General features: G+C 40.0%; 6 protein-coding genes and 1 non-coding gene across 11 annotated transcripts in view; 3 read left to right on the top strand and 4 right to left on the bottom strand.

Annotated features, from left to right (window-relative positions):
- The first annotated feature begins 253 nt into the window (after positions 1–253).
- LOC113213205 (cytochrome c oxidase assembly factor 7 homolog) lies at positions 254–1,610 on the top strand. Its single transcript, XM_026432193.2, has 4 exons — positions 254–616; positions 716–882; positions 1,055–1,150; positions 1,237–1,610. Exons 1-4 carry the CDS (start codon positions 514–516, stop codon positions 1,522–1,524), a joined length of 654 nt encoding a protein of 217 aa, XP_026287978.1. The 5' UTR covers positions 254–513; the 3' UTR covers positions 1,525–1,610.
- Positions 1,611–1,612: 2 nt separating this feature from the next.
- On the bottom strand, positions 1,613–4,834 carry LOC113213204 (ubiquitin carboxyl-terminal hydrolase). Of its 2 annotated transcripts, XM_026432192.2 has the most exons (9): positions 4,811–4,834; positions 3,333–3,485; positions 2,995–3,006; positions 2,748–2,876; positions 2,520–2,665; positions 2,293–2,434; positions 2,116–2,191; positions 1,967–2,025; positions 1,613–1,878 (listed from the first exon to the last, which is right to left on the bottom strand). In XM_026432192.2, exons 2-9 carry the CDS (start codon positions 3,363–3,365, stop codon positions 1,789–1,791), a joined length of 687 nt encoding a protein of 228 aa, XP_026287977.1. In that variant the 5' UTR covers positions 3,366–3,485; positions 4,811–4,834; the 3' UTR covers positions 1,613–1,788. The 2 variants fall into 2 exon arrangements, with proteins under 2 accessions (XP_026287977.1, XP_052127840.1); XM_052271880.1 differs by lacking the exon at positions 2,995–3,006 and having other exon boundaries at positions 4,811–4,833.
- Positions 4,835–5,143: 309 nt separating this feature from the next.
- Positions 5,144–7,431, bottom strand: LOC113213200 (tRNA-dihydrouridine(20a/20b) synthase [NAD(P)+]-like). 2 transcript variants are annotated; one of them, XM_026432185.1, is made up of 7 exons: positions 7,370–7,431; positions 6,649–6,843; positions 6,436–6,557; positions 6,288–6,363; positions 6,023–6,202; positions 5,738–5,946; positions 5,144–5,619 (listed from the first exon to the last, which is right to left on the bottom strand). In XM_026432185.1, the coding sequence occupies exons 1-7, from the start codon at positions 7,414–7,416 to the stop codon at positions 5,207–5,209; spliced, it is 1,242 nt and encodes a 413-aa protein (XP_026287970.1). In that variant the 5' UTR covers positions 7,417–7,431; the 3' UTR covers positions 5,144–5,206. The 2 variants fall into 2 exon arrangements, with proteins under 2 accessions (XP_026287970.1, XP_052127839.1); XM_052271879.1 differs by lacking the exon at positions 7,370–7,431 and adding an exon at positions 7,230–7,244.
- On the bottom strand, positions 7,202–7,275 carry Trnan-guu (transfer RNA asparagine (anticodon GUU)). Its single transcript has one exon. It is a non-coding gene; the product is annotated as a tRNA-Asn (tRNA).
- Positions 7,432–7,982: 551 nt separating the features above from the next.
- LOC113213202 (high mobility group protein HMG-I/HMG-Y) lies at positions 7,983–11,255 on the top strand. 3 transcript variants are annotated; one of them, XM_026432188.2, is made up of 5 exons: positions 8,024–8,135; positions 9,397–9,451; positions 10,115–10,225; positions 10,301–10,432; positions 10,513–11,255. In XM_026432188.2, exons 3-5 carry the CDS (start codon positions 10,154–10,156, stop codon positions 10,624–10,626), a joined length of 318 nt encoding a protein of 105 aa, XP_026287973.1. In that variant the 5' UTR covers positions 8,024–8,135; positions 9,397–9,451; positions 10,115–10,153; the 3' UTR covers positions 10,627–11,255. The 3 variants fall into 3 exon arrangements, with proteins under 3 accessions (XP_026287974.1, XP_026287973.1, XP_026287975.1); XM_026432190.2 differs by having other exon boundaries at positions 8,059–8,135; positions 9,400–9,451; XM_026432189.2 differs by lacking the exon at positions 9,397–9,451 and having other exon boundaries at positions 7,983–8,135.
- Positions 11,256–11,264: 9 nt separating this feature from the next.
- LOC113213201 (small integral membrane protein 29-like) lies at positions 11,265–12,443 on the bottom strand. Its single transcript, XM_026432186.2, has 4 exons — positions 12,079–12,443; positions 11,785–11,988; positions 11,574–11,711; positions 11,265–11,490 (listed from the first exon to the last, which is right to left on the bottom strand). Exons 1-4 carry the CDS (start codon positions 12,079–12,081, stop codon positions 11,449–11,451), a joined length of 387 nt encoding a protein of 128 aa, XP_026287971.1. The 5' UTR covers positions 12,082–12,443; the 3' UTR covers positions 11,265–11,448.
- A 32-nt stretch (positions 12,444–12,475) lies between these two features.
- The window catches only part of LOC113213197 (translation factor GUF1 homolog, mitochondrial), a gene marked incomplete at its 3' end in the record, with an annotated part of 11,989 nt that continues 9,753 nt past the window's right edge, over positions 12,476–14,711 (top strand). Inside the window, 7 exon segments of the mRNA XM_052271875.1 lie at positions 12,476–12,729; positions 12,927–13,161; positions 13,273–13,423; positions 13,499–13,689; positions 13,767–14,059; positions 14,153–14,392; positions 14,476–14,603. Coding sequence (XP_052127835.1) covers positions 12,605–12,729; positions 12,927–13,161; positions 13,273–13,423; positions 13,499–13,689; positions 13,767–14,059; positions 14,153–14,392; positions 14,476–14,603 — 1,363 coding nt within the window.

Below are 14,711 nucleotides of genomic sequence, written 5' to 3'. Positions count from 1 at the left end.
TTTACGCACCTGGAGTCCCGCAGAAGATCCATGGCCCCACTCGACAGAATTTCGCTGCAATAGTAGACTTTTCATCTTCTTCGTTGACGCGTTAAAATCGTATGACACGTAAAGCGTGAAGCCTGAAGGTGATACTCATTGACGGCAGAGTGTAGCGATCCACGATCCAAGCTGCGCGTTGTCGACGTCACTACTCCATGTCGCAAGCGACCGTGAATACTCCTTGTCGACTCCGCGTTATTTACAGGAAGATATTATTCACACTTCAGCAGCTTACGCTTTCTGTCTGCTACTGGCGCTGGCCGATTGCAACCAAAACTTGGCCAAAATTTGCAGGAAATACCGATTAACTTTGTCATGAAAAAGGTCTCGTAAAGTTTGGAAAAGGGCCGTGAATTCGTGTGAACTTTCTCACTTTAATGTTGATCATATAGCGTCAATCATCTCTTGCATCAGCGTCAAGAAAGATTTAGCTTGTTACATAACCTAGTTAATTTTTGAACTAATAAGAAAATGAGTACAAAAAATTTGAACACTCCTGAAGAATACGAGGAGTACTTGAAGGAGCTTAGGATTACTTACAGTTTTGAATGTTTTAAAGAAGAAAACCCAGAAGGTGGGCTTTATATTTACTCCTAATTTTTATTAACAGGTACTTACTAACTTCCCTCTGCTTCAAACATTATTTATTGAGTATGATATTTACTTCTTCCAGCTTGCCATTTGCTTGGTGACTGGTTCTCACAATTCAGACAACCTAAGGAAGCCATAGAACATTACAAGCATGCATGCGAAAAGTTCAAATATCCTCGTAGCTGTTACAAGTATGGAGTTTCTCTTGTCGATGGTAAAGAGGTTGGAGCTGAAACTGATGTAAAGAAGGTAAGTTTACTTTCAAAGTTGGTTTGCTTTCGGAGATTTCACCACATACTGTGTCACTGTCACAATATTGTTTTAGTCCACAAATGAAGTTAAAATGTGTTAAGTGAAACCTTACATTTTCTGTCCATAAATTAAAAGAATGTTGCTAATTGAAAATCTTAATCTTCCTTAGGCATTGCACTACACATCTATGGCATGTGAGCTTGGAGAACAAGAGGGGTGTTGGAGAAATGCCCAGATTTTACAAATGGAGAAAATGTTTCCTCAGGTAATTTTTGTTTCTATCCCTTCACTTAAAGATTTATTACAAAAAATAATAACAATTTATCTACTTTTCTTCCTTTATTCTCTCAGGCTCTAGAGCAACATTTAAGGTACTGTGATATGAACCACTACTTCAGTCACAACTCATGCTATGATGCTGGTCTGATTTTGAGATCTCCAGAAGATGTAACATCAGTACCTCAAGATTTTGCTAAAGCTTTTCAGTACTTCAGCAAGGCTTGTAATTTAGATAATTTTAAGGCATGTCATGAAGTCAGTGCTGCATATCAGCTTGGAAGAGGAGTAGAAAAAAATCCTTCATTGGCCAAAGAATTCCTGAAAAAAGCAAAGAATATCCAAGATGGAAAGTTAAGTTAAGTAGATCTTCTGTAGTGGTGAACTGATTTTTTTTAAATATGAAGGAACCATGCAAGTAGTTAAATAAAATTTGAAATCAAACTACAGGTCTGGTAAAATTTAGGATTTAATGAAAATATAAAAGGGCTTTGTAAGTATACAAAATATAAATAATAATATTATTCACACTACTAGACAGAAGGATTTGTAGTGAAATAGAGTTCAAAATGAAAAGCACAACCAAAGCAGTTGATAACAAGCAAGCATGTTTGATAAGAGTGGTTTTCAGTTTTGATCACGGCTGATAGCAACAATTGTAAAACGAACTTCTTCAGGATCACGAGTCATAAAGGTTTTGCACACTTTTGCTGCATCCTTTGAGAAAAAAGAAAAGATAACGTAAGTTATGGTATTGCACAAGATTAAAGTATACATCAAATATAGATTTTAAAAAACCACATACAGCCAAGAATGTCTCAGGAGTTGTTGGTCCGTGGTTAATGGGGCCAAACTTTCTGCCATCTGCCAAAAAGGACATAAAATTCAAATGGTTTATTACGAAGTTCAGTGGACATGGAGGATTCCCGCTTCAAATTAAGTCGAATGCCTCACCAAGTTCAAGTAAATTTCCCTCCTTATGAACAAATGCTACAAAGTGGTGGATGATTTTTTCTTCAGCAGGTGGTGCCTGGTGAGAGGGAAATTTAAATAAACCATAAACCCACAAATATTTGGAAATAACAGTCAGTGGTGTTAATAAGTTAACAGACAAATCAAATCACATGGTACCTCAGTTTGCCCTTCAGCAGCAACTTCTTTGTGCAAATCAATTATGCTGCCCATTTTGTCGAGGAGGTCTCCTCGTTCCAGGGGACTGAGTGATGCTGCCTTCTCTATAAAGTCTTTCAAAATACCATCCTTCAACTTGATCCTTAAAATTTAACAAATATTTTATATAATTGAGGGGAAAAGGAGAAACAGTATGAACTGTAAAAAAATAAAATAACTTGTCTTACTCATCAAGGTTGTTAAGGATTCCATGGACTAGAGCAATTGTCCCACATGCATTTGGAGTTATTTGCTTCATAAAAAATGTGGACGATGGAATTTTTTGATCCTTGTCTTTTAACATTTCTTCTTCATCAGCTTTAAACTTCTCATACTACGTAAAAAACATAAAAAATTAAAAATAATAATTCATGGTATAAGGCACCACAAGAAAGACTTTTCAACTTTAAACTCACAATGTCAGAACAAGGAAAAAGTAAAATTAATGAATACGTAGGCTGAGGAACAATTGCAAGGATGTCAGGGTCCAGTCCAAATACATCAACGACCTGAATGTCATCAGATACTCCAGCTCGTTGAATATACTGAAAATATCCACACAAAATTTTATACAGAGCAGAAAAAATACTTAATCTGGCTACATAATTAGCGTAGAATTCCGAGGTAAGAGGAGGATTCTGGTTCATCTTCTTTTAACTGTACCTTGGTCATCACCTGGAAAGAAAAATAAAGTTTCACATGAATATTAGTAACAAAGGTGAAGAATATGCTAATGAACCAAGGCAAGAAGAACGATTAATGTCCTACGAAATTCAAGTTCATACATAAGTTTCTGACAGATGAGGTTATGAGACTGCATCTATCTTGTATAAGCAAAAGTCTAGTCCAGGTAATAAATAAATTATCATTCATAATCTGAACAGGATGAACACAAGAAACACACCAATAAGAATTAAGTCGGTGTACAAGTCTTAAAGAGACTTTGTTTTATGTACCGGCTAAACCGGCAAGAATAAGTTGCCTAAATAGTTTGCACTTACTTCTGGGTTTGATTCAAGAGGTTGCCAAGCCATGATTGCAGGAAAAATTTACGACTTTGCGGACGGTACTGACTTCTAGGCCGATACAACCAACAATACTCGTAGCGGAGCAACGGCCGTCGAATTCGAACTTCTCTGAAAACACTGCGCACTCATGGAGAGTAAAGGTATGGAGGAGCTTCTGCGGCCGCCGGGCCGGGGAAAAATGGCCACGAAACGCGTCCGGACGAGCCGAGCCGCCGCAGCCCGCCGCCAGAGCTAGCCAGAGCGCGCCACCTCCGCTAAGGGGATGGATCGCGGCCGGGACTGCAGCGGTGCAATGGGCGGACGGGGGCGCTCGTCACGTTATCTGGCTCCAGCCCTTAAACCGTTCAGATTTTGACTTTTTGTGTCCAAAGGGGTGCTGTAGGCTATGGTCCAAGCTTTCCGGCGCTGCAATTATTTTCCCTGTGAGACCCATACAACCCGGACTAGAGAGCCGACAAGACCGGCGAAATCGTCTGGGCAAGCCGCGCCGAGGCGCGCCGACACCTAGAACGGGTTCCAGGCCTTGAACCGTTCAAATTTGGACAAAATGCGTCGGTAGTGTGTTTGAAGCCCTTAGGTCTAGCTTTCAGGGGCTGTTGTTATTTTTATTGTGCGAGCACTACCACCCGAGCGGGAGAGCCAGACACATCGTATAGCTGGCAATGGTACCTGATATTGGGTACCGTGGGGTGGGGCCCACCGTTCAAATTCGAACAGGGCTGGTGTCATCAGAGGTACCCGATAGGGCTCGCAAACTCGTGACCCGTGGGTACCCGGGTGACCCGGGTAGGAACCGGGTGAACGGGTAACCTGGGTACCCGCGTAGACACGGAGCGGGTAACCCGGGTACCCGCGTAGACCCGCAGTGGGTAACCCGGGTGCGCGGGTAAAAGTGAGAGCCCTAGTACCCCACGGTGCTACCCATATGTCAGGTACCATTGCCAGCTACACGAAGTGTCTGGCTCTCCCGCTCGGGTGGTAGTGCTCGCACAATAAAAATAACAACAGCCCCTGAAAGCTAGACCTAAGGGCTTCAAACACACTACCGACGCATTTTGTCCAAATTTGAACGGTTCAAGGCCTGGAACCCGTTCTAGGTGTCGGCGCGCCTCGGCGCGGCTTGCCCAGACGATTTCGCCGGTCTTGTCGGCTCTCTAGTCCGGGTTGTATGGGTCTCACAGGGAAAATAATTGCAGCGCCGGAAAGCTTGGACCATAGCCTACAGCACCCCCTTGGACACAAAAAGTCAAAATCTGAACGGTTTAAGGGCTGGAGCCAGATAACGTGACGAGCGCCCCCGTCCGCCCATTGCACCGCTGCAGTCCCGGCCGCGATCCATCCCCTTAGCGGAGGTGGCGCGCTCTGGCGGGAGCGGGCAGGCGCGGACGCGTTTTGCGGCCATTTTTCTAACCGTACTTGTTTCTCCATTCATATACCCTCCATGGCGCACTTCTTGCTCAGTTTGCTTGCTTGCTTGCGGTCGGCTCGGGGGAGGGACGGAGACGGAGGGGGTCGCAGCACAGGGGGCGGGGTCATCATGCTCATCATGTGGGGGTTGGGGAGGGGAGGAGGAGGTTGGCAAGTTGGTGGGGTGAGGGGTGAGAGCGTGGTAAGGGAGCACTTGTTTGGTATTTTCGAATTTGAACGTTCATTCGTTCATTGTATATTTTTCAAGGAAAATGTTATTTTTATTAATGCGGACCTGCAATAGAGGTGAGTACATGGGGCAGGAGAACCATGCAAAGGAAGTGCAAAATTTAAGAAAGAAAATTAGGAAAAACAAATTGCATGAGAAGAAAATTGCAAAATTTTATTTTCTTGTAAAATAGAAACCATTTTCATTGAAGTTAGTTGTATAACCCACCCAAACTATCCAAAGTATCATCATAAGACTCATCTTCCTGGACAGTTGATGTAAAGAATGCACCAACAGAATTTTCTTCTCGGATACTACTTTTATCACATATTATCACATCGCTTGCAGAGCTAAGCCCACTTTCACCAGGTTTATATGTGATTCCATAAGTGTCTTTGAGGAAATCTAGAACTGCTGATTTTGTTTTGAGACAGTTAAATATACGCCTCTCTTCTTTAGACAAAACGTGTTCTAGCATAAATACCAAATGGTGGTGGAAGCAGTTGAAAATTGTTCCCAAATCAAGAGAAATATTGACCCAATCTTGAACACAAGTGAGAGGAGTTGTGGCACATCCTAGAAACATTGCTGGGTTAGCTAGCATGCCACGTGCTGCCATCATGCCTGCAACAATGAGATTAAATACAAGAATTCAAAACATTGACTGCCGCTGGTCTTGAAGCCTTTTTATTTACGTATCTCATTCAGTAAATTGGATAATTTAAAAAATTGAGAATAATACCTTTACATCCAGTTTTAGCATGCAACCTTTCTGCCCCTTTTAATGATTTTACATCTCCATTGGCTACCAAGGGCACTTTAAGACTTTGACATACTTCATGTAAGGAGTCTTCATGAATGGGTGAATGCCTTTCCTGAGTAGTTCGTGCATGAAGAGTAAGGAAAGTCACACCAGCAGCTTCCAGAGAACGAGCTAGTTCAATAGTTTTCCTACGAGAAAAAGATTTTTGTCAATGACTTTGACTTGACTACATATAGAATGAGGGCATTAACTGACTTCTGGTACCTGTCCTCCTCAAGCAAACGAATTTTAACTGACACAGAATAGTTGTCTGATACTCTATTGCGAACTTGTCGCACCATGTCATGTATTGTTTCTGGCTTTGTCAGTAAATGAGCACCGTAGCCTTCTTTCATAGCCCACCGTTGTGGACATCCGCAATTAAGATCAACCCCATCACTAAATCTAACAGAAACAGTAGAGTAAGTGACATACACAAAGTATACTGCTATTTATCTTAGGTTTTTGATTGAGTTTTACTGTAACTTACGGTGCTACAATTTCTGCTGCATTTACAAAGTCAAGAGTGGAGTTGGCAGCAAACTGAACAATCAACGGAGAGTCCTCTATGAATAAAAGTTAATAAATTGAGAGATTAACTGAACTACTACAACTCTTTGCGAAGAAATGGATCATACCTGTACATGTAGTAAATTCATTACTGCGAGCCTTGGCAGACTGCACAAAGGAGTCAGCCATTATCATGGGAGTAAAGCACAGATCGCAGCCATGCCGCTTTGCTAGAATACGGAAAGACAACCTGGTAGAAATTCGAAGTAAAGTTAAGTTTCAACCCATCAGTGTAAAAATACAAAATAAATCCTACACCAGTATAACCTTTATTTACATACTTGCTATAACGAACCATAGGAGCACATATTCTCAGGAAGTCTCTCTCCTGGAATAGACCTAAAATATCAGCATTCACCATATCGAAAGACGTCAGGAAGGAAAATGATTCACTAAAGAAAGATATCTCAATCCAACGTGCATCTCTCGGTCCCGGGTTAGGAAGTGTTCTGCTGATGTTGACAAACACTTGCCAACTTAAGAAGAAAAAAAGAATACATGTTTGAAATGGGTATACAACTAATATCCAAAAATACAAAAACAAAAAAAAACCGAAATTATAAACATTGTGAAATCGTTTGTGTATAATATAACAATATTAACGTAAAACAAAAGTGACCCTCTAATTTCATAGTTAGCGGAAGTACGAAGTTCTTGGAGGTTGGTCCCATTGACTAGGAGGGTACTTTGAAATTCACATCAATAGACATCAAACAAATCCCAGTTTTGAGAAAGGCTTTTTCTCAATGGGAAACAGTACCGCATTTCGGAAAAAAAGGCCTACGTACGGATCAAGTTTTTGGCGAAAAATATCGAACGAAAAATGAGTGAGCCCGCCCCCGGGTGGACTCGAACCACCAACCTTTCGGTTAACAGCCGAACGCGCTAACCGATTGCGCCACGGAGGCCGACAGGCGGCCACCGGAAGGTGGCAATATCACATTGCTGCTCCTGATTGGTCGAGAGGGGTAAGCGAAGGGAAAGCCTCGACCAATCGCGCACCTTCGTACTCTAAATGCTTTTCTTCTTCCTCTTGCTGAGTACCCCATTCATGAGCGGCTTAAAAGGCAATATCGTCAAAGTATCCTGTAAGTGTGGATTATTTCAAAATTTTAATTCTATTTGAAGTGGAACATGACAAGGAGGACGACGAAAAACACTGACCGGAATACGTAGTCCGCTGCAAAATTTAAAGGTGACGATTCTGATTTTGGCTGGCGATGTTGTGACATTTCTCGGAGGACTACTGTCGTGATGTGACTCCGTGAGGTTTCGGGCATTCCGAAAAAAAGGAAAATGAAGATTGGAGCGTGCTACGAGACTCGCAGAGTTGGGGATAAAATAAATTACGAATAAACTGAATTGTTTTCCCTGCAGCTGGCCTCGTTAATCTCGTTTTCCACATTTAAAAAAATACAGTTTTTAAATGGTAAACAAGGAGACTTGGCAACATAGCATTACACTTCGCTCTCTTTAAACAAAATAACATTCTTTATAATGCAAGCAGTCCGTGCCACAGTTCAAAACGTGTGAAATGTAGTATTTTTTTCGTCTCTACATCCTGATTATTACATTTTAGACGGCATTTTTAACCATAAATATCTAGAATTGTGGAAGTTTTGGCGCCAGAACATCAGCGCCCTCTGGGCACAAGTGTCGGCACTACCGGGGTTGGCCGTTGGCGCTGGCGCGCTGCGCGCTCGCGGCGGTTGGCAGTTGGCTGTAGTAAGCTGAAGCTGTTGGGAGATCGCCGGTCGGAGCGAGAGCAGTGAGTGTTAATTTTCCTATTTGTCTTTAACCACTTTATCGGTGAAAATTTAAGGTGGGCGATGTGTGCAACAATCTCTTCGGATCCTAAGCAATTTTTTGCACTATTAGAACCAATTTTTATCATCACGGGAAGCTTGAGAAAATTCATTTTAGGGTAGCTAGTTTACCCCCTCGGTTGACGGACCGATCCTCCATGGCGTCTGTCGCCCCAGCCATAGGCACCACTGTTCATTGTTCGGCCTTTCGCTTGTCGTGGTAAAGCTATTTGGGAGTTTGTGATTTTTTCCTTGCGGGGGCTGAAGTTTCCTCAACCAATTTTCGTCACAATATTTTTTCCACGCTTTCAGAGGCTGTGCTATTCAAATAAAGCTCTCACATCACCTAATCAATTTTTGAAAATGGCGGGCGCGTACCATAGTTATATTGAGTTCAGCCGGAGTAGAATTTCTCTGATAGTACGGAGAAAGGCTTGGGATATCGGGTCGGAAAAAATGTTTCCAATTTTGTTTCCTTTTGCGGAGTGGTATTTTTTCACGGGAGTTTAGTAGAGCCCGCTTGAAATATGCGTTTTGCTGCCTGAAAATGTTGATGTGGTTGCATTAATAGTAGTTCTCTTCTTTTCGGGGATCCATCGGGATTATAGCAGGTTATATTTTACCTAACGGTTTTTTTTACATCGGCTATAGTCCTGTAGGTTTAGTTTATTGTAATCAGTGATAATAGATGTTTTCGTAAGGCTTGTTTGGGGTGGGGTGGGGAGAGGGCGTGCGCGCTTGTTTGGCGTCCCCGACCCGACGCTGGAGAGACGCTGATATACTGGTGGCGACGAAGACGCTTGCATCCTTCGGCTGAAGACGACGACGCGAGCACTCACTGGATCACCCTGCACATTCCAAATTTAAATTTCCTCATTAATAGTCTTGCATTGTTCTGAATTTAAATTTTTGATTTTCAACATTAAGATCTTTAAGAATTTGTTTTCTTTGCTAAAGTCAATTTTTTCACAGTTTCCAAATTTAAGCCCAGTCTTGTAAAGCATTAAAAATTAATAACCTTCCCTAGTTTTTTTTAAAGAGTTTTTGCTGTGCTTAATTTTATTTTTTGATATGGATTGATGCAGTCAAAGTGGATGTACCGTGGCTGAAGTTACCCTTGTTAATTTCAGTGCTCTGGCCTTTTTCCTATTCAAGCGACCAAGTCTAGCACATCTTAACAGCCTTCAATTCTTGAAGGTATAATTTACCACAATGATTTTCCAGCAGGGGCCGCAGGAATCACATGCAAAGAGGAGGCCTCTGTGTATTACACCAAGAGGTAAGGAAAGGAATTAAGTAAAATTCACTTTTACTGGGATATCCAGATCTGCTAATGCCTGAGATCCACTTCAAGAATCAACTTCTGACTGCAAATTCATCAAGCTTGCAATTAATAATTGACTCATTACTTTTGTCTTTTACGCAACTGATCAAATTAAGCTCAGAGTTTATTTGAGATTTTTTCAAATTTTTTGTAATTACTGGAATATTAATAGTACATTCTCAGGCATGTTCCTTTAATTTTCTCGCTTACCTTATATATTACTCACCGTATATTTGAAGTGAAGAGGACACCAGAAGAATGAAGTCAAGCCATCAACTACAGTCTGTTCAAACCTAAATCAAGACTTAAAGCAATTTTATCAAAAGTTATCTAAACTTGTTTGCCTAAACTTAAAACTACATTCGGACAATAGATTACCTTATAACGTAATACATCTTTTGTCTTGTAATAACAGCATCTCTGTTCCTTATTTGCAAATGATATTAGTAGCTGATATTAAATCTTCATTTATTAGTTCGCATTCTTCAGTAAAATCTCTGCATCTCCAGTCTTACATCATAATGTAAACCTTCAAATGATTCCCATCAGCTGTAATGCTCAGCCTTTCAAGCTGTGTGCTCATATTTCTTTTTCTCATTGTAATTTGCATATTTACAGGTGGTTATCTCAGTCTTCTTTGAAAACACCTAAATCATCATGTCTGACGACGGAGCTGTTACTGAAGTGAAGAAGCGTGGACGTCCTAGCAAGGCTGCCACTGAAGGAAAGGTATACATCGGGAAATCCTCATGTTTAAATCAATCATGTTATGACCATTATTAATCTAAAATTTCTCTCTGGAAGGCTGCTGCACCTGCCAAGAAACGTGGACGATCTGCTGCCTCACCTGCCAAGAGCGAAGAAGCTCCTGCCAAGCGAGGACGTGGAAGACCCAAAGGATCCGGCAAGAAAAGCAAGGCTGCCAAAGCAGCCAAGGTAAGATTTCACTGTCCTTTTCTTTCAATTTGTACATTCTTTAGTGTCTCATCTAACTCATTGTTCTCTCATTACTCCAGAAGCCTGCTGTACCTGGCCGAGGTCGTGGTCGCCCAAAGAAGGAAGAGAAGAAGGCTGAATCAGCTGGAGAAGAAGAGGAGGAGGAGGACGAGGAAGAAGGAGAGGAAAATTAAATCATGAAAATCATAATTTTATCATGTATGCTGTTTGAATAGGATACTCAACACTGCCAGAAGGAGAAGATCTCCATGTTGACAGCTACTCCATTTTTGGCATTTTGTTTGTCTTGGCCAACTGTCTTACTTATTTTAGACTGCACAAATGTGATTGTATGTTTATTTCACAGAAAGTCCTTTAAGCAGCAAGCTTAGCCATAGCATGTGTAGAAATTGTCAGACTTCTTGTAACATGTTTAGATTATGGCCACTGTTTAAACATGGGTTGGGTTTTCTTACAGTTCTTTTACTGTATTCATTTTATTGCTTAAGAACAGCGAAAATTTTCGTTCGGCCATCGTTCTACATGCCCACCTCTTTAATTTTAACTGTCCTATCATCCATCTTTAATTCATATTCAAATGCATTTTATTTTATGATTCCTGTATTGATATGCGAAATTGGCCAAAGCAATCATTACAGCTAGAGTTTTTGGAAGTGATGTTAGCAGTTTTTCCTAATTATCGTCTTCATTCATCCTTCATGTCATTGTGTTCCTGAAACTTATCATTACAAGTGTCATTTTCCATTGCAGTCATAACAAATGTATCTCATTTTCTCTTATAAATGTCAGTTGGAAAAAAATATTTGCCAGATTTTTAATGACCCTGCATTTATTATCTTCTGCAAGCACATTCAGACGGGTGCACACTGTCAAATTTCAGTTACATTATATGTATCAACATGAGTCTTCACCACCTGTCACAACTTAAAAAAAATATCCTTTATCATTTACTAAACATCAGAAATTTAAATCTTGAGGACAAATCGATCTCATGACTAACTTCTATTACTCAGAGGAAATTCCATGGATTTGTACCCCTGTAGAACAAACAAAAGTACCACTTAAGGGAAAAGAGAACATAACACAATCAAACTTGCTTCATGTACATGTAATATCTTACTCTTCTTAAACTGATTTCTTCTGATTCATCATCCAGTAATTCTGTTTCCCACTCCTCATCATCAGAATCAAAATTATATAGAGGTATTAAATGATGTCTAAGATTATTGTTCCGCCTCTTTCTTAAATAAAGTATCACCTAAAGAAAGGTATTGAGCATCAGTAGGAAAGTTTAAACAAGAGTAATCCAGCCCTACAAATAGTTATCATACCAAACCAGACACTAAAAAAAGAACAGCTATGGCTGCAAGAGGCACTAAAATAAATTGTAAACTGCCAGATTGCTGCTGTGAGTCATGCTCTGGTAAAGGGTGCACAGTAGGGCGAGACGTTGATGACGGGACTTCAACTGAATCAAGAGTTGAGTTGAATACCCCTTTCAGAATGTCAATGGAATGTTGTATGCTGTAAGAAATCTATACTATGAAAATTAGAAAGTGAGTTCATTACACTATTTTTTTTATCGAAAACGGAAAAAAATTCATGGGCGAGACAGTAATATTCACCATAATATTTGTTGATTATGTAAGCCTTGAATGCCAATAAAATCGTAGTGCCTTCATAACGCGTTGAGCTCACAAATCTTCAAAATCTATCACGGCGCAAACGTCAACAGCTCAACAATGTCAAAAAGAAAAAAGAGACTAAAAAGCAACAAAAAGCACCGATAAATGCTGAAGTGGAAGGGAAGACGGGAAGACTGGCCAAACATAAACAAGCCGCCGGGAGACATGTATTCAATCTTACCAGCTGTCCCACACTCGTCCCAGACATACACCATATCACAACATTAATGCCAGCGTTCCGCCAGAACTAAGAGTACGAATCTAAAATGTTTCTATTTTTTAAATCATGAACGTAGTTAGCGGACTTAACTGAGCCCTGCCTGATGCTTAATTCCAGATGAGATATTTTAAAGTTTGCAAAACTGAACTTAGCAGACGTTCACTCGCAGGGTTGCGCAGAAAGCAGAAAGCGTGAGATAAAGGATCAAAAAATTATGGAAAGAATTCACAAATATCCGTTAACACAATGACTAATCTTTCACAAATATATGTTAAGTTTCGACCATTCTGCACTTTACCTTGTCATATTGGTTCAATCAACTCTTTTCAATTTCGGTCCCAGTATTTAAACTTTAGGTTATCTCTTCATAGGTAAGACAAGTTTTTTAACTCATGTATCATTTTCAATTTGTTGTTTTCTTGATCTCTATTATTAACAATAAGGCTTTTAATAAGGTTTGTACTTGTTACTTACGGTGCTTATTTGTTGGTCTGGGACAAAGTTTACGTGTTGCACTGCGACTGCTTGTGTATAGAATTCTTAGTTTTTGCTTTTTTTATTTTACTAGGTTGTACTGTGATGGCAGGGATAAAATTGTAGACAGTCAACATAGTCAAGGTGAAACACCATTTAGTGATATACCTGTCAGTCACATTCGTAACTTTTGTATCATAGCTCATGTCGATCATGGCAAAAGTACACTTGCTGATCGCTTACTTGAATTCACTGGAGCTTGGAGCCCTTCCGAACACAAGGGTCAACAAGGAGCAGGAAAAACACAGCAAGTTCTTGACAAACTTCAGGTATATTTTCTGTACCGTTTACTATAAATCGGTATTGATTTGCATTTATAGTATAAAATTATTGTTGATGGTGATAGTAAAAATAGTGCCATTACTTTTGTGCATTATTAGGTAGAACAAGAGCGTGGCATTACAGTCAAAGCTCAAACTGCATCTATTAGGTATACTTATGATGGTGATGAGTTTCTTCTTAATTTAATTGATACCCCAGGCCATGTTGATTTTTCAAATGAAGTTTCACGGTCTCTGGCTGTTTGTCAGGGTAAGTCTATTAAATCTCCACCTTTATTAGTATCAGTTTTGGGGAAATAATATCTCGTCATTTTTGTCCATTTAGGTGTTATATTGCTTGTTGATGCCAATGAGGGTGTTCAGGCTCAAACAGTTGCGAATTTTTATATGGCTTTTACAAGGGAGTTGGTTGTTATCCCAGTTTTGAATAAATGTGATCTTAAAAATGCTGATCCGGAATGGGCTGCATCTCAGTTGCAACAACTCTTTGACATTGATACATCAACTGTTTTGAAGGTATGTGAACTCATGTATTGTTGCCATGTTGCTGCAAAATTAAATGAAAGGTTTGATTTTGTTTTCATATTTTTCAGATATCAGCAAAGACTGGAATGGGCGTTGATGATGTTTTGAGATCTATTGTTGAACGAATACCCCCTCCTGATGTAGATCGAGGTGCTGCACTCCGTGCTCTGGTCTTTGATGGGTGGTTTGAGCGTTACAGAGGATTTCTTACAATGTTGTATGTAGTAGATGGATCTATCAAAGTAAATGATGAGATTGTTTTTACTTCTGAAAACAGTGATAGTGATGGTAAAGTTAAAAAGAAGTATATTGTGAAAGGTCTGGGTGTCTTGCAACCTCATGAGGAAAGTACTGGTGTATTGTAAGTTTCCTTCTAATTTCCTATCTGACCCAAATGCTGTTCTGAAGATCCAGTGTCTATTAAAATCAACAACACTAAAATTGTTACTTTCAGGGAAGCTGGCCAAGTTGGGTATATGTTTTGTAACATCCGCTCTGCTGGTGAAGCTCAACTAGGCTCAACAGCTCATAAAAGTAAGGATTTGATCACACCACTTAGTGCATTTCCTCCTGCTCAGCCCATGGTGTATGCTGGATTGTATCCGATTGATCAGTCTCAATTCCAAAACTTACGGATAGCTTTAGAAAAACTACTTATCAATGATTCTGGTGTTACAATGGAGATGGAAACAAGGTGAAATTGAAATTGATTATTTTTCTCTTTAAGAGCCATAAAATCAAAAATAATTTTTTTTAAACGGATTATTTCTGCAACAGTGCTGCTCTTGGCGCTGGTTTTCGTTTAGGATTTCTAGGGCTCCTTCACATGGAGGTTTTCAGCCAGCGATTGGCGCAGGAATTTGGAACAGACACTATTGCTACCACTCCTAGTGTAAGATATAAAAGTAAGAACTAATTTTTATTCTTGCACAGTTTGCTTTTGCTTGCTTATAATTTTAATATCTATCTAAATTTTTTTCAGTGACTATCTTTGGAGAAAAGGCCATAAGAAA

Source organism: Frankliniella occidentalis, unplaced genomic scaffold (genome assembly GCF_000697945.3).
Source record: "Frankliniella occidentalis isolate FOCC.00 unplaced genomic scaffold, Focc_3.1 Scaffold177, whole genome shotgun sequence".
Lineage (NCBI taxonomy): Eukaryota > Metazoa > Arthropoda > Insecta > Thysanoptera > Thripidae > Frankliniella > Frankliniella occidentalis.
Note: the sequence above shows the minus strand (reverse complement) of the source record. Positions and strands in the feature narration are given on the sequence as shown.